The 18,247-nt window shown below is 40.1% G+C and overlaps 1 protein-coding gene across 5 annotated transcripts in view; it reads left to right on the top strand.

Annotated features, from left to right (window-relative positions):
- CALD1 (caldesmon 1) overlaps nt 1-17,961 on the top strand; it is a 238,067-nt gene extending 220,106 nt beyond the window's left edge. For all 5 annotated transcript variants that reach the window (XM_077468528.1, XM_077468532.1, XM_077468529.1 and 2 more), the window contains 6 exons: nt 2,790-2,862; nt 5,542-5,679; nt 6,014-6,109; nt 10,413-10,493; nt 11,628-11,661; nt 15,354-17,961. In XM_077468528.1, coding sequence (XP_077324654.1) covers nt 2,790-2,862; nt 5,542-5,679; nt 6,014-6,109; nt 10,413-10,493; nt 11,628-11,661; nt 15,354-15,370 — 439 coding nt within the window. In that variant the 3' untranslated portion in view covers nt 15,371-17,961. The remainder of the gene's footprint in view (nt 1-2,789; nt 2,863-5,541; nt 5,680-6,013; nt 6,110-10,412; nt 10,494-11,627; nt 11,662-15,353) is intronic.
- Nucleotides 17,962-18,247: the final 286 nt, after the last annotated feature.

Raw genomic sequence — 18,247 nt, 5'->3', positions numbered from 1 at the left:
GAACTGATGTAAATGTACAATATATACAAAAAGTGACAGCGCTACATTTACCTGAAATAAAAAAATATAAAAATTTTCAAACAATGCAGGCATAGCAAAGCTACCATACTGTAGGTTATAAGTACAATTAAAATAGATTGAAACTCGATCACTAAGCTCTCATTTAAGCTTTAACAGGTTAAATAAATGTAAAACCAAAACATATTTCTTGGTTTAAATAGGCGTGAAAACACATCAGGTTATTTTGTGCCGCCTCTGCCCTGCTAGGGGGATTTCCATTTAGCACTTGTTCTCACTGCTGCCACTTTGAATCTGACATCGCTGCGCGACTTCATTGTGGTTTGCATACAACTTCTTTAACAGAAGTCAATGCAAGTCGTATTGAAGTCGCACAAAAGTAGCACAGTAACCTTTTTCTAAGTCAGAGTGACTTAACTTGTACAATTACAACGCTTTCATTGCCGTTAATGGGGCACGACTTGTCAGGTGACTTTGAACTCTCAAGTCACCTGACAAGTCGCGGCAGTGTGAACCGGGGCTTACTTTGTATTCTGGAGATGCAACAAGAAATCAGAGGAAAGTTTTACAAATTCCCATCTTAGAGTGTTGTCTCAGTAACAGGTAACCCCATTGAAGGATTCTTCCTCATTTACTCTAGTGACAACTCTAACATTTTGCCTTGCTTTATATCTCAATGACCATGGTCAACAGTGTACGAGAGGAGGTGGCTATGCAAATCCCCTGGTGTAATGGTACTTAGACGGTTTGTATCAGCAGGGACCAAACCCGAGCACTCCTAACTTGGAGGCTGGTACTCGTTCAAGCCCAAGAGAGCCAGAAAGGCGCCCCTGGTGAGGATAGGTGCTGCACCGGTCTGGCCAGAGGCCAGGTCATCTTGACCTTTTGACTAAGATTGGTGTGGTCTCTGCTCCTGTCAGTGTCCGGTGGAGGCACTGTCACTCTGACCTTTGGGCAGGTCGGGGAGTTGCCATGCAAATCCACCGGTACCATGTGAGCCGTAAACCGTCGTATGCGGTTTTCCACAAGAAAACCAGAAGGGCTTGCTATCTGGCAGGGATGGAGGCTGCACTGGTCTGGCTGAAGGGTCGGGTCTAAAAGAAGCCCATGGTGTATGAGGTGTATAAAAAAATATAAAAATGAAGGGTCGGGTCTAAAAGAAGCCCATGGTGTATGAGGTGTATAAAAAAGGGGTACCCCTGGAGTAGCAGTCCAGGGGTGCCGTAACTTCACTGTGAGTGAGGGTCACTTTGAGTTATGACACCAAGGTCACTGCACCATCACACTTTTATCACACCTGCCTCTAGGACTGAGCCTTTTGGCTAGGACCAGAGGAATTTTTTATTCCTGGCCAAAGGGCTAACCATTGTACTGTACAATGGTCGCTTTCACTTTCTCTCTCCACTTCCTCTCCCCACTTTATTTATTTATTGCCCTGTTTGTCACTTTTCTTTTGTGTAGACATTTGTTTGACGCTTGACTGGTAGGGTGTAGGTCTTCGGGCCTGCCCTGAACTTCTTGGGAAGGGGTAGACATGACCTTCTGGCTTGATTCGCCCCCTCTCATGGGGTCTACCTTCGGGGGAGCCCCACCTAGTACTTGTGTGGGTTTGTTTTGGCAGACCTTCCAAAGAACATCGTACCTCAGTCCCCATCTGGAGCCTAAAGCCACGGGGGATCAGGGTCAAGGTCCTTCTTCTTTGGAGGACTAGTGTACACCTTGTGCGTGTTTTGTGTATCACTTTTTTATGTGTGCACACTTTTTTTTGCACCGGGTGGACTTTATGGAGTGTGTTCACACACCACAGGCTTGAAAAAAAACAAAAAACATAACAGTGTAAATAAAAGGTTCTCAAGCAGGAAACATACAGCAGTAAAGACCTGGTATAAGCCCTTAACACATACACATACAAGTCTTTACATACACTGTAATGGATGTTCAAGTTGTTTTCAATCTTTTTAAATATGAAGCTTTCATTAAAATGAATTACCATAATATTCCAATTACAAGTACCATTTCAGAAATGCCATGCTGCTTTTTGGCATTGTGATCCTGTCACATGCGCCTTTAGTGGTAACAAGCTGCTGTGCGGACACATATTGCACACACATGGCCCACTGTTGTCACTTTCAGGAGGCCTGTCCATGAACAATGGTGAGCAGCCAATGCTGGAGTGTGGGCAATATAAATAAGAAGTGGCTAAAAAATAATGAAAATGGACAGCAATGCTTAGATGTAAATACAGCTGTTTATGATACACAGTGCTTTTGAAAATGAAGAGTTATCCAATAAGTCTACTTTGGGTCATAAGAAAATATAAGATACATTTGGTCCATTGTTTCCTTATAAATTAATAAAATCTGAATAAATAGGCCAATTACGTCTGGTAAGCAAGGCATACATTAAATGAATGACCAGCAGGGATGAGCTCAGGCATGTTCAGAAATGAGAAATGAGTCTGAACCCAACTGAGCCATCCAGCCAGGAGCACTGCAGACAGGCAATTATAAGCAGGGGGAGGCTCTACCCCCCCCCCCAACACAGTATATGTGCGGTTGCGGGGTAATGAATTGCCTGTACCATCTATGATTGGCTGTCCACAGTGACAGCTGCCTGCTGGTATGGCACAGGTCAGGTGTGTGTTTGGACTAAGAAATGCATGTGCTTGTTTTGTAGAATGACTGCCCTAGGTATGCTGTTCAACATCAGAAATGTCTAATAATTTTATAAGTTCAATTTTTCAATTTCTAAATAACACCTTTGTTCTACAGTCTTAAGTCTTCACAACCAGCTGTGGTGTCCAAGATTGACAGCCGACTTGAGCAATACACCAGTGCAATTGGAGTAAGTATTTTCTGAGCTTTGCCAGTTATGTGATTGCTTGTGACAGTGATCATGTGATTGGGAGCTCATCTTATTGGATGGGCTCAGGCGTGTTCGGATTCTAGTCCCAACCCACCTGAGCAATCCCTTTAGGAAGCCGTCACTGCACACCGCCAATCATAGGCAGTGGAGCATTTCCGATCCCGCAGCTGCACATACACATGATTAGGCTACTCATGATTGGCAGCGTGCAGTGACGGCTTCCTGGCAGGATTGCTCAGGTGGGTTGGGACTAGGATCTGAACACGCCTGAGCCCATCCCTACTATTGTATACATATAGGGATGGGTAGTGGGAGAACCAAAGGCACCACATCCCATAAACTGTAATATTAAATATATAGGAAAGCTTGATCTTTGCAAGGTGACTGGCAAAGTGTGAGTGACGACACAGTCACATTACTGGGGGAGGCGCTGATTGAGTGCACTACAAGTAACACAGCAATGCTGGCAGACGCTATATGTAACAGCACAGCATATAGTTCACCGCCATGCTGCCACATAAATGCTTTGGGCTGAAGTTAGTTAGGAGTTATTAGTTGTCCATTGTTGAGGGAACAGTGACACCTAGATTTTTTGGCAAGTTTTAACATAAACATTGAAAAAAGAAAATGCATGCTATCAAACAGAAACTGTTTTTATTTGCAGCAGTGTTAGGCCGCGTACACACGGGCGGACTGTCCGTCCAACTAAGTCCGTCAGACAATCCGACAGACAGTCCGTCCTACTTTTGAATGAACGGACTTGACCACACACGACGAACAGACAGTCCGCTGAAAGCTTGCGCGATGACGTGTACAGCACGTACGACGGGACTAGAAATACGACGTCCAATACACTGCAATGCAACCTTCGGCCGTGTAAATCCTTTCTGAGCATGCGCCATACTTAGTCCGTCGAACTAGCCTACTCACGAGCGGACCGTCCGCTGAAACCAAGGTTGGACGGACAATATTACGGAAATTCCGAAAGACTTAGTCCGCCAGACTGTCCGCTGAAAAAGTCCGCTGAAGCCCACACACGAGCGGATTGTCCGCTGAAACACGGTTCAGCGGACCAAGTCCGTCAGACAGTCCGCCCGTGTGTACGCGGCCTCACAGTTCCAGGAATTAACATGAAAGTTCCTTGACACATGAAGTTCTTCAAAATCTTGCATGTGACTGCAGATCAGCAAAAAGATATGGGGAAGGAAGGTCAATCAGGCACTGTTATGCTCCTGGTTCAGCCAAAGCTTGAGCTCCAGTATTGTGTAAAAAGAACAAACGCTAATTTTTTTCTGTTAAAAAAAAGTACCATAGTGTATAGTGAACTTTACTTGCAAGGAATGTATTTAGTAAAAGCCATTTCCAGTATGTTCAGTATGCACAGATGGATCCCTACGTGTGTATATATATATATATATATATATATATATATATATACATATATATATGATCCCCTCCAGATTCTGCAAGTTTGCCCACTTACATGAAAATGAAGGGTTTTCACCATAGGTGTATGTTTGACATTTAGATGTTTATTGGCAAATGTCAGAGACCAAAATGTAGCTCTTTGGCATTAAATGTTTGGAGGAAAGGAAGAAAAATGCTGACTGTGACCCTAAGAACACCATCCCTACAATCAAGCATGGAGGTGGAAACATTATGCTTTGGGGCTATTTCTCTGCTAAAGATACAGGCCGCCTTTGCCGCAATGAGGGACCAATGGATGGGGCCATGTATTGTAAAATCTTACATAAGAACCTTCTTCCATCAGCCAGAACACTGAAGATGAGTCTTCCAGTATGACAACGACTCAAAACAAATCGCCAAGGCAACAAGGGGGGGCTCAAGAAGAAGACTAGAGTCATGGAGTGGCCTAGCCAGTCTTCAGACCTTAATCCTACAGAAAATTTATGGAGGGAGCTTAAAATTCGAGTTGCCAAGTGGCAGTCAAGAAACCTTAGAGATTTAGAGAAGATCTGTAAAGAAGAGTGGACCAAAATCCCTCCTGAGATGTGTGCAAACCTGGTAACCAACTGAAAGAAACGTCTTACCTCTGTGCTTGCCAACATGGAGTTTCTCCACCAAATACTAAGTCATGTTTTGCTTGGGGATCAAATACTTATTTAACTCACTGAACTGCAACTCAATTTATAACATATATATCATGTTTTTTTCTGGATTTTTGGTTGATATTCTGTCTCTATCATTTAAAATACACCATGGTAAAAATTCTAGACCCTTAATTTCTTTGTATGTGGGCAAACTTACAAAATGTGCAGGGGATCAAATAATGATTTCCCCCACTTTATATATATTGTATACACACACACACACACGCTAATAAATTGGACCCTTCCTTCAAATACTGCTCATTATTGTAAATCTGATTTTAATGTGATAATGCCACATTAATAGAAAGGGAAAGCATAACCTGTTGGCATTTTTTGAAACAATGATCTTAAAAAATTCTAATATAATATATATATATATATATATATATATATATATATATATATATATATATATATATATAAATATATATATATATATATAATAATAACATAATTATAATAATAATTATATAAAATGTTTCAGATGTCGGAACAAGAAAGTCACCTGATACCATCTCTAATAATGTTTCATGTATTCAATTTCCAGAACAACAAAGGTGCCAAACCTGCCAAGGCTGCTCCATCGGACCTGCCACTGCCCGCAGAAGGTGTTCGTAATATCAAAAGTATGTGGGAGAAAGGCAACGTTTTCTCATCCCCGGGGGGTGTAACGTCACCAAACAAGGTACGTGCAGTGTGTAAAATACTGACAGGGAATCTGTAATGGATCCAGGTCAATTTTATTTTATTCTTTCTCCCTCCTGCTCATATATATACTGTGTATGTATGTATGTATATATATATATATATATATATATATATATATATATATATACTGAATGTGTGTATGTATATGTATATATATATATATATATATATATATATATATATATATATATATATATATAACTCATATACAGAATATAAAATGGTGATTTAATTAAATTACAAATGATTACTATTGAGGCCAAAGCTGATAATACCGTATACTTTTCTGATTGATTTCTTTATGGTTTCAGGAAACAGCGGGATTAAAAGTGGGTGTATCCAGTCGTATTAATGAATGGCTAACTAAAACTCCAGAGACCAACAAGACGCCTTCAGCAAAGCCTGCAGTAAGTTGAAGATAACGTGCCCTTTTTAAAATGTATCATTAAGTCCTCATTCACACTGAAGGCGGGTTTGCAATCGTGCAAATTTAGCTGAACTCGTACGATTTCAAACTCGTATTTCAATGCGAGTTCCTAGGCGATTTGAAAGACATCTGTGTGGGTTCATGCACAGATTTCTATTGCAATCGCCCCCCGAAGTCGCCAAAAGTAGTGCAGGAACTACTTCTGGAAATTGGTGGGGCGCCGTAAAGTCGTGGGGCTTATACCTACTCTTTGTCTACCCATGTGTTTGCTGTAATAGATTAGTGCATTTGGAAAATATAAGACGATGAGAACTTGAAGTGTTACTAAAATCCACATTTTTTTTTCTTTTAATTAAAATTACAAACATGTTCTAATTACCTTCTCTGTGCAGTGGTATTGCTTAGAGTGGCCCGGTCCTCCTCTTCTGGGGCCCCTGGTGGCGATTTTGGCTCCTCCTCTTCTCCTAAGAGACTACCATAGCCAACCACTGGCTATGGGGATAGGTAGTCCCTACGCTCCCGAGCTGGGCGTCTACAGAGCCACGCACCATAGACTGACACAGTGAGACTTAGACCCACCCCCCACTTCTGATTGATAGCAATAAGAGCCAATGGCTCCTGCTGCTGCTCGAATGTAGTGTAAAAAGGAAGTAAGAGGAGAATATATGCAGCTGTGCACAGCGCTGATCTCTTCACCCCCTCTTCTCCTTCACACAGGGAAGGGGGGCACAGGGACACTGAAAACATTTTTTACTTTAATGCAAGCAATGCATTAAGGTAAAAAACGTACTTAGGTTTAGTAACACTTTAAAGTGGAGTTGCCCCCCAAAAAATAAAACTACTTAAAATTCTTAAAAAAAATCAAAAAAAAATAATTGGCAAAAAAAAAATTTTTTACTCACCTCTAAATACCGGTTGCTAGGGGGTCCCTCGTAGTCTGCCTTCTTCATTGCCCGGGCTGGTGACATCACTTCCCCTCGCGCCGCACATTCACCTGGGACCTGTCACGTGTCCCAGGTGACTGTACGGCGTATCACGGCGCCCTGCGCCGCTCGCGCATGCGCAGTGGGTGCCCGGCTGTGAAGCCACAGCCGGGTGCCCACAGTATGCATGACGGCGCCGCGAGCGGAGCGGGGAGCGAGGGGGGGGCTTCGTTCCCCCGCATCGCTGGAACCCGGGACAGGTAAGTGTCTGATTATTAAAAGCCAGCAGCTGCAGTATTTGTAGCTGCTGACTTTTAATTTTTTTTTTTAGGGGGTACCCCACTTTAATGACAGATAGAGGAGACCTGTGTAGTGGGTGATGAATAGATCTCTGTATATTAAACCAAGAAAAATTTATGTCCATAGTCTGCTTTTTACCATATTTTGTACTCATGTAAACATTTTAGTCTGCACTTGCACTGTCACCGTTGCATGAATTTTTCAGGATAAGATGTAGACATCAACAATGTGTAGCCAGAGGTGGAGGCACAGGCACAGAATAACTGTACATAGTTTGCATCTTAAAGTATAACTAAAGGCAAAACTTTTTTTCTCGTTTTGGATGGAGTGGAGAGGGATTAGAACACCTGTCAGGTTTTTATTGCTGTATGTGTCCCCGTTAGGGAGATTCATCCTCTCTATTTGTCTTGTTTACTGTTATCATTGAAGGTGAAAGTTAAAGAAGTCCAGCCTAGCTTGTTTGGCTGGGCTTCTCCTAAGGGTCACAGGAGTGCAATTAGTTTTGCACTCCTGTAAAAATCACTGGAATCAGTCCAGGCACCGCGTCGTCTGGACTCTGGAAGTCTGGATCCGCCAGGTGCCTGGACTGATGACTGTCTCAGCCTCTCAGTGACCCGATGAGGGCCTGAGACAGATGCTTTCGTTCCTCCACAGGGGCAGAGCAGGAGAGCTGCTGACTGACAGGCAGCAGCTCTCCGCTCGGGGAGCTGAGAGAACTGATGGCTCGGTTCACAGTGCAGAGACGCCAGGGGACAGATGCAGCATCAGAGCGATGCTGCATCCACCTAGGTAAGTATAAAAGGGGAAAAAAAAAACTCATACATATTCTCCTTTAACCAATTAAGGACCAGCTGCCTTAAGTAGCTATTTTTTGGGATATTTATTATAGCAAAACTTAAAAAATATTCTTTTTTTTTTTTTTAATTGTCGCTCTGTTTTGTTTATAGCGCAGAAAAAAAAATGCAGAGTTGATCAAACACCACCAAAAGAAAGCTCTATCTGTGGTAAAAAAAGGACATCAATTTTGTTTGGGTACAGCATTGCATGAGCGCGCAATTGTCAGTTAAATTGACGCAGTGCTGTATCGTAAAAAAATGGCCTGATCATTAAGGGGGCAAATCCTTCTGGTCCTTAAGTGGTTAAAGAAAAGTAATAGAAGTGAAATCATCCAATGGGGACACTAGTCCTGGTGACCTGGGAGTCCCCAAGGAATTCCTTTAATTTGCAGGGATTTCTGCTCACTTCCTGTTTTGGTTATGGGACAGGAAGTGAAGGAAAATGTCTGAGAGGAGTTATAACCCTTCCTTACTCTATCCAAGAAAAAAAAATGTTTTACCTGTAGTTCTACTTTAACTCATGAAAGTAAGCATGAGTATTATTGTATGAATTGAGATGCTGTATGGACCAATGTTTGTACAGCCATGGGCATGAGACCTTAGATTGCCTACTGCTATACACTGCTTTCCCCCTTTCCTGTAGTATGTACAATATATATAAGGCCTATTTTGTAATTTTTTTGTCCCAGTTTCTTGTCTGTATTTTAACACCTTTTATCTTTTATCTTTTTCTTGCTCTCGGTCAGCTGATTTTCTTTCCTTACTCGTCTGTCCATCAACCTACTGAAGAGATCTCCTCTCTGATGTCTTCTCTCCTTCCTCCTTCTTTCCTTTTTGGATTATGATCTTTTCATTATGGTGATAAGGTAATATTGTTAGTAAAACAGCAAGCACAAATTCTTATTTTAAAACTGCAGGCAAATAAACAAATCCACTGATTTACGCAACACAGTTTATGCTTGAATGTGCGTTGCGTTTAAGCACCTAACTCATTTTGAATGAACAGCCAATGCCAGCACAGATAAAGTCAGGGTGATGGAAGTTCATGCACCGTGAGAGCTTTATTGCACTACACTAGGCCAGTTTTCAGCACTGGGAGCTAGAGTGGAAGTGTTCAGGCAGCTTACAAGTGGAGGAGACCAGTGGAAGGACCTCATAAGTGTGATTATGCTCATTTCAATCCAGTGATTAGGCAAGTGACACAGGACGTTGTAAAATAATCCCTGTTGATCTGGTCAGAAGTGCAGAATACTAGTAACTTCCTGTGAGCTGAAAGAAAAGCACAACGAACCCTTATCTTTATTGTGTAAATTGTTAGTCCTACTAATTCATTATGTAATGGAGATGAACAAAGGCAGATGTTTGAAGTCTAGCCTGGCAGACAACCATGGCTGCCTTCATAGATATGGTATGAACAGGAAGTGTTTTGCTGGCAGGATCACCAAGTTAAAAAAAAGGGGGGAAAAGAAATGAAAAAATAATACATCCATGAACTGGTAAGCTACAATATATTACATTTTTATTTTGGGGTTTTGATACATTTTGTCAAACTTTTAGAGCAGCTCAACAAGGGTTTGGTGGAACCCTAAGGTTCCTGCAGAGGTTGCTAGGGGTTCCTTGAGATGAGATTGACCTCCCATCTGATGTGTCTGCATAGCTTCAGGTATAACACCATTTGGTAGAGCAAGCAGCATGACACTGATTAACTTTTCATCTTCCCAATTCTGACCACCGTGGTAAGGGGAGCACATTCGTCCCACTAACTACCAATATAAGGGGTATGTTTCTCAAAGACCTACAAATTTATTTTAGTTGGGGTTCCTCGAAACCTGAAAATTTTTTCATGGGTTATTCTGGGGTAAAAAGATTGAGAAAGGCTGATTGAAGTATTTACTATCCTATAATCATTCAGAGAATTGGAACATTCAGAGAACTATTCAGAGAATTAGAACATTTAGAGAACTATTCAGGGAATAAGAATTTGACAATTCTAGACCATATGCTAGATAATGAGAGCATTACACGTTTGATTCACAGAGACCAATGTTTAAAAACAACTGTTGCCCTTTTACTCTACCAAAATGTTTGTGTAGAATCTCTTATGCTATAATTTGAATGCTGTCATAAAACCGTATGACCAGTAGAAATAATTTATGGTGAGCATGGCCATTTGCAAATACTTTTTCTGTAAGTTTTTATTTTTAAATTGTGTTTTTGTTTTCAGGATTTAAGACCTGGAGATGTATCTGGTAAAAGGAACCTCTGGGAGAGACCGCAAGCAGACAAGGCTTCCACACCATCCAAGGTGAGCTCAGGACTTCTTTCCAAGTGTACATACTTCAAAGAAAACCAGATAGAAATAGGGTCTCTGCATGATTCAGAATCTAACGTATGAAATTGCTATAAGAGCAACATAAGTTCTAAGGAGGGCTGTGTGTGGTGTTATTTACTTGCATTTTCTCCCAGTCAGAGCGGAGATGTCAGCTCAGTTCAGGCTGCACGGTTCCCATGGAGGTTGACGTCTCATTCCCTGAGCTCATGACTGATAATTGACTATCTATATGGTCTGCTGCCATAGGATCAAACTGTCAATTAACAAAGCCATTTGTTTTATTTCATTGTAGCACCTTTGTTATATGACAATTTTTGAGTGTCTGTATTTAGCACTGAACTCAGGGGAGAAATATGATGGCCTCACACCTTAAAACCTAGCCATGGTGTGTATTGGGCAGGCAATGGCACAAAGTCAAACAGCTCTAAGGTTAAATTCCAATCCATAAATAAATCTATAATAATAATATAAAAAACATGTGCAGTGCATCTCTGCAATACATTCACATGTTCCAATATTCTATCTATTTAAATACCCTGAAAGTCCAGAAAAATATCTGTTGATCTTCCAAAAATGAAATCAGCTTCTAAGTCTTGTTGTGGGCTGACAACACACAGTATTGTGGACTATATGGTGTCAGCCCTGCCCAGTTTTCTCTTACCAAATGACTCACCTACTCTCCCATCTACACCATATAAAGACTAATTGATCTGTATTACCAAGATAAGGATTGGGAGGGCTTATTGCTCTCTTTGGGACAACATAGGAACATTGGACACAAGACAGCTCTGAATTTCTGACACGATCAATGGGTATTTTTTTTTTGCACTTATTAAACAGATAACCACGTTCAATTACATGTTGAACAGAGCGAGAGGGAGCAAATAAGAGAAGTTCCTTGTTAGGATTTACATACACTTTAAGTAAAATACATCCAATATGTTTCAGGTTATTAGGGAGTAATTAAATTAGAATTGGGATTGGTCACTATGGGCAGCATTGCAGCTTTATTTTCATTTATTTCTCTCTAGTTTGAATGAATCAAACCCACTTTGTAAGCATATATTTGTTTTCTTTTCCTTAACCTTTTTATTGTTTTCCTTTTAGGTGACAGCTGGAGGGAAAAAGTCTGACACCAATGGTGGGTAATACTTTTTTCTTGTTTTGTTTTAACTCCCTCAACACTTGAAAAAAATGTATTAATGATGTAACATGTACAAGAAATATTTTAAGGAGAAAAATAGGCTTAAATAAAAAAAACAATTATACTCACCTCCATGCTGCAGCTGTCCCACTTCGGTTCTAAGATGGAGAACTGATTGATCACATGACTGCTAATCGCTCAGTTCTCAGTTTTCTCCAAGTGGTGACTATCAGTCACTGCTCTGCCCTTCAGGTACTCACTGGGGTGCCAGGCAGGGGCGAGGTCTGGCTGAAAAGAAGAGTCAGGCAGTGGGGTTAATCCCATTAATATTGTTGGGGTCTTTCCAGAGCCTAGCGCTGCACTGTCCGTCAGCTGATTGCAGGTAACTCTTGGTCACCGGTAGGCAAGAGTAATTGGCCATACTTCTCTTTTAAAGCCCAGATGGAGTTTCAAAAATAGGTATTAAGGCAGAGCTAAGTATTGTATTAACAGCCTCCATTTTTAAAGTCTAACCTCAATTTTTCCCGTACAGCATTGATAGGCAACAGAGTTAGAGCAAGTAAACTCAGTACTTTACATGAAACTGGTCAGACATGCCCCTCCTCTTTTCTGTGAGGACGTTTTTGCTTAGGGTGTGTGGGGTGTGGCTGCTACTCAGCTCTGTCAGTAAAGGATGCTCTGATATGAGCGCAAGAAGCAGTGAAGAGAGTGTTTTAAGGCACTTTCAAGCCCAAATCAGTCAGGTGTGAAACTTCAATTGGGTTTGTATTGGTCCAAGTCAGTTCACCTAAAATGTTATTTTAGTTTTGGGTGAACAGTGATTCGTTGAATTATCATGGGGGCTTGTTAAATCTTATGGGCTTTTTCGGCATTGAGATCTTTGCAGTAGAATTCCCAGGTTTAAAGGGGATGTAAACCCCAACAATGAACTTCTTATTTTATTATGTCCTTTTTGGTCTGTTAAATATACCACTAAAAGTATAGTATATCTGTTTGAGAAGTGCAAAAAAAAAATATCTGTTGATCCTACCAGTTTATAACTTTCTGTGCTTGCAGCCTGTGCTGCACTCTTATCAGTTACATTGTCCCATCTGTCTCTAAAGACAGATACAGAATCCATTCCCTCTATATCAGCGGTCTCTAAACTTTATAAGCAAAGAGCCAGTTTACTGTCCTTCGGGAAAATGCCCCGGCATCAGTGCCCCCATCATTGGTTTTATTGGGAAGCATAGTGCCGCATTGTTGGTATCAAATGGAATAATAGAGCCATATTGATGGTGTCAGAAGGGGGAATGGCACCCCATCATTAGAATCAGTTGATGGAATAGTGCCCTAAGGGCCAGATAAAGCCGGGCGAAGGGCCATATGTGGGCCCCCGGGCCGCAGTTTGAAGATCACTGCTCTATGTCATAGAGAAGAGGGGAGGGGGATTTGCCCTCTATATCATAGAGAAGAGCCCTCTACATCATATAGAAGAGGAGATGGGGAATTGTTCTGTAGTCTTGATATAGAGAAAAAATGCTTCATAGGTACAGTACGCAGTGAGCGTTGTCACCTTATGGCAGGTAGTGTTTTAATGGCAGGAGCACCAGATGAAATTAAAGGCAAAAAGCATACAAATAAGAACTATTACTGTTACCACATATAAGGACTGATAAGATGCAATATATTACACTTGGTTCCAGCATTTAGATACTTTAAAAGCTAACTCCACATTTTAGTGAAATTAAAATAGTTGCTTTGGACCAAGCTGGTCTAAACAAACTATTTATTTTGCTAACACATGCAGCGGCTGTCAGCCTCGGCTACATACATTATACAATACTGTGTTCCATTTGAATACAAAGCTTCCATTGCCTGCCTGAGGCGAAGATTGTGATGTCATCACCCCATCTCTCCACCTTAGCAAATCTGGGGAAGATTTGTATTCATTCAGAAAATACAAAGCTACCTGTGAATGGCTGAGCAGTGCTCAGCTCGACTTAATTTCGTTCAGGGAGATGGAGAAGAAGTCCCCAAACACAGCTGTTTATACTGTGTGTAGCTGAGGCTACATACATTCTCCACTGAAAATATGAAAGAATATCAACTAAGTTTAGCTCCTCTTAGCGTTATTTGACTTCCCCTATTCACGTGAGCAAGCCAGGAGTGGTGAAATGCATTAAGGGTGGTTGGTTTTTGGGTGGATTCTTTTTTCTTTAATAGTCAATTCATTGACTATTAAAAAAATATGCTAAGAAGAGCTAAGCAGAGTGCAGCTGATATATTTTAATATTTTCAGTGAAGAGTGGAGACGGACTATATTGGTCAGCACCAAATGTCAATGTATAAGAGAGGCCAGTCTTTATTGGAGCTATGAATTTGTGTATGTTTCTGAGGCTTCATACAGTGCTGACAGCTGCTGCATGTGTTAGTGAAGGAACTAAGCTGGTCCAAATGAACTATTTAACCACTTAAGTTTTACTGATACAGGGCGCACCTAGCACCAGATCACGTACATACTGTATACTGTACCTGATCCGGCTCTTCTGGGTAGCAAATTATACACAGCTGGAGCTTAGCAGTGGGTACCGCAGACTCAATGTCCGCTGGCACCCACCGATTGTTCAGTTCAGAGGCAGAATAGCAGTCTGCCTATGTAAACAAGATCGCCGTTCTGTCAGGAGGGAAGGCATGGATCCTGTGTTCCTGCAAAGCAGGGACGTGGATCCATGTCTTCCCCTAGTAAAAGCCCCTCCCACAGTAAACAAAAAACAGCTAGATGTTAACCCCTTCCCATTAGTACAATTATAATGCATATTTTTTAGCACTGATCGCTGTATTAGTGTCAATGGTCCCCAAAAAGTGTCAAAATTGTCTGTCAATGTCAAAATGCCTGCCGCAATATCACAGTCTGCTAAAAGTCGCCAATTGCCGCCATTACTAGTAAAATAAATAAATTAAAATACTCCATAGTTTGTAGATGCTAGAACTTTTGGACAAACCAATCAATATATACTAATTGGGAATTTTTTTACCAAAAATATGTAGCAGAATATATATTGTCCTAAATTAATGGCGAAATCAGATTTTTTTTGGATATGTTTTATAGCAGAAAGTAAAAAGTGTTTTTTTTTTATATCAAGATTGTTGGTCTTATTTTTTTTATAGTGCAAAAAATAAAAACCACATAGGTGATCAAGTACCACCAAAAGAAAGCTCCATTTGTGGGGAAAAAAAGGACATACATTTTGTTTAGGTACAGTGTCTGCACAATTGTTAGTTAAAGTAACGCAGTGCTGTATGGCAATAAAAATGGCCTGGTCATGAAGGGGGGTAAATCTTACGGAGCTCATGGTTAAAGTTTACCAAAACCTGGAGTTAATGTTTAAATTCCCAAGTATTACATTTAGCACCACCTGCTGGTAAATCTTTGTTTGCCATTTGTTCTTTCATGTACTGTATGCTGCCTATCGTTACAGCAAGTTCCATTTATAGAGAGAACCCTTGGTCCACAGAAAACAAATGATACATAGAATGAAATATGGCCCCTTTTATCATTTACATGGTGGCTTTGATAGGTGGGGACTATTCTTTGTTACTACAGGCAAGCACCTAAATGATTTAGGAGGGATTTACTTTTTTTTTTTATGGAAAACCCCTTTAATCCAATGTAGATAACATTTTAACGATCTCTTTTTCTTCTGCAGGACTAAGATTTGAATAGGAGCCATAGGAAGCTTTCCAAAGCAACCAGACCAACTCAGATAAAGTGCTAAACTGTCCTTTTTTTATATTTATGTTTACTTACCAAAAACGTGTTTCTCATTATGCTGAATACAACCATGTATATTAGCACTGTATTTAAATGCCCACCCTCCTCCAAACTGCTAGACATTCAGGAGACTACAGTACTGCCTTTGCACAAGATCTTAAAGGAATTGTCCAATCAGCTGCAGATTTCCAGAACTTCCACCAAGTTCCCTCTTGAAACAGAAGGTTAAAGTTGTTCCTTGACCACAGTTTCCATGGTACGATTGGCAGATTACCTCTACTACTTCCTCACTGTTTTATGGTTGACTTAGCCAATGGGCAGGTGAAAGGGGCAGTCATAAAGCTGAATTGCACCATTGAAACATGAGACCATACCAGTTCCCAGAATAAAGCTTAGCCAGACGCCATTGCAAATCTGTGACTAACTGGAGAATCCTTTTAAGAGAAGCAGCTGTGAATCAAATATATTTCTACTGATCATTATTGATTGCTTATACCACAAAGTCATGATGAACCTAGAAAGGCAGTACCCATGAGACTATGCACCGATAGAATTATGCTGCACTTTAGAGTAGAACCGTTTAATAGTTTATGTTAACAACCATTGTCTGGTAGGATATTACTGATTAGCTCAAATTATTATTTTTATTATAATTTTTTTTTCCTTTTAAAAACTACTTTGAATATCAACCTTTACACTTTGTTACAGTTAAAGCCAATTTTTTTGGTCCATATTAGTCAACTTTTTGGTACTTTAATGGTTGACCGTATAGTGTATTCCGACAACTGCAGTTTTACACACAAGTAGCTTTAAACCTTATGGCACTATTAAACGCAAAAGGCTTTTTATATGTGCTAGAATATACAGTATTTAGAGATATTTTTTTTTTTTTTTTTTTACATAATAGCCATTATCACTGCTTTTATTAATTCACTTTAGTTTAGAATAATTTTGTCATTCACCAAATAAAAAAAAAAAAAAATATGTAAGCCCTAAATATCAGCATGGAAATGGTATAACATTTTTTTAAAACCCAACTGAATTTTCAGTTCAGTACAGCCATTTCGGGTGCATCAAAACAAAAGGTGTGCACATTCTTACAGCATATTTTGTTTAGCCAAAGCCAGAGTAGAAAAGTCAGTGTTTTGGCAGCCTGCTGCAGAGAGGGTCCCTTGCTCTCTGTGTGGAAGCAGTGGTTCCTCTTCAAAGTTCTGACACCTTGCTAGGTCAGATCCCAGATAGCAAGCAATTGTGCTTAGCAAAATGACTTGCTAAGCTAGTGCTAGACTTTCCAGGCTTCACAAGTTTGTTGCACAGTTGCAGCAACTCCAGATTAACTTTCTATGCATACATTCTACAAGTCTGCTGCAACTTCTGGTTCAGTTATGTTGTGCAATAGTTATTCCACCACAAGGGGTCACTGTGGCTGAATTTTCATGCTGTAGACTCGCAGAGCTCTTTCTGTAGACTCGCCACTGCAACTTTGCTCTTGCTAGAGACTTGCCATGCAAATTGGCTACAAATTTGAAAAAGAGTCAACTAGAAATTGTTCTTCGAGTGCTCTGCAAGTGCATAACTTGCCAGTGAAAATGTGCAGCAAGTTAATAGACTTACAATTCAACACTGCCACAAAGTTGTGGCAAGTTATCTTTGCTATCTGGGGTAGCTTTGCAGTCAGCAATTCTAATGCTCCCCACTAGAGAGCCCTAGCTTTGACTTGGCAGGGAGATCACTACTTCCACACAGAGCAAAAGACATTTTCTGTAGCATGCTTGCAAGGGAAATATTTTTCTTCTCACATTTTTGCCTATCTTTAAAGAAAACAAGTTGTAAGGCTTTGGCTGCCTACCATGCAAACCATTTGTTTTGATGCAAATGTTATATATTTAGCTGTTTTATTCTAAAAAGTTAAGTTGAGCTTTCATGAGGCTTACTAAATTAGCTTGAATTTGCAAATAAAACGACAAAATTAACAATGACAGTAATTAATTTATAAACATTTTTATTTTTTTTAAATGACAAAATTCAACATCCTGCCAATGGAATTACAGTATCCAGTTAAATATATATGTATTTTTTTTATTTTAGTCTTTTTTTTAGTCCATTCCAAAGATGTCGACAGGCAGGTTTCATTGTATATGTATATAGTAAACCTTGGCACCATCACTGCAAAAAAATTGAAATTTTTACTTTACAGACAGTGTAGGTTTATAAGCCAGGTGGTGAATTAATTGGTAATATGCTGTACTACTTATGCCACTTTGTTTCATCATAATGTACAAAAAGAATAAAAAATTGAATCACACTGTTTTGCTATTCAGAAAGTAAATATCACTGCTTTGCTGAAAATTGTACTCCTTATTAATAGTTCAAATTTGTACTTACAAGATGCAAATGCACTCGGTTACATGTGGGATGTCAGCCTGCACAGCTGCCTTGTATTGTCTGCAAAGCTGTCATCTGTGATCATTTCAGCCGCATAGAAAAGTTGTTTTTCAACAATGTATTATGAAACTGCAACCACAATAAATTGATAAATCTCATCTCCTGCCTCTCTTTTTTTTTGCAGGTGGTTGGGGGGAGGATGGGGGATAACTGGGGTAAAGAAAATCATTTTCTTGCGGTAGATTTTAAAAAAGCACCACATTTATGTGTTCATTTAAAAATGTATTGTTACAGTATACACCTGAGTTTAACTTGATTTCAGCCTCTTGTAATCTTGTAAAAAAAATATCCCATATCCAGAAGATAAAATTCACTTGTATTTCTATCAACGCTCCAAAAAGTATCAAGTGCCTATGAAACGCGTTTCAACCTTTATGTGTCTTT

Source organism: Lithobates pipiens, unplaced genomic scaffold (genome assembly GCF_037356315.1).
Source record: "Lithobates pipiens isolate NorthernLeopardFrog02 unplaced genomic scaffold, aLitPip1_a1.2 Scaffold_8, whole genome shotgun sequence".
Taxonomy (NCBI): Eukaryota; Metazoa; Chordata; class Amphibia; order Anura; family Ranidae; genus Lithobates; species Lithobates pipiens.
Note: the sequence above shows the minus strand (reverse complement) of the source record. Positions and strands in the feature narration are given on the sequence as shown.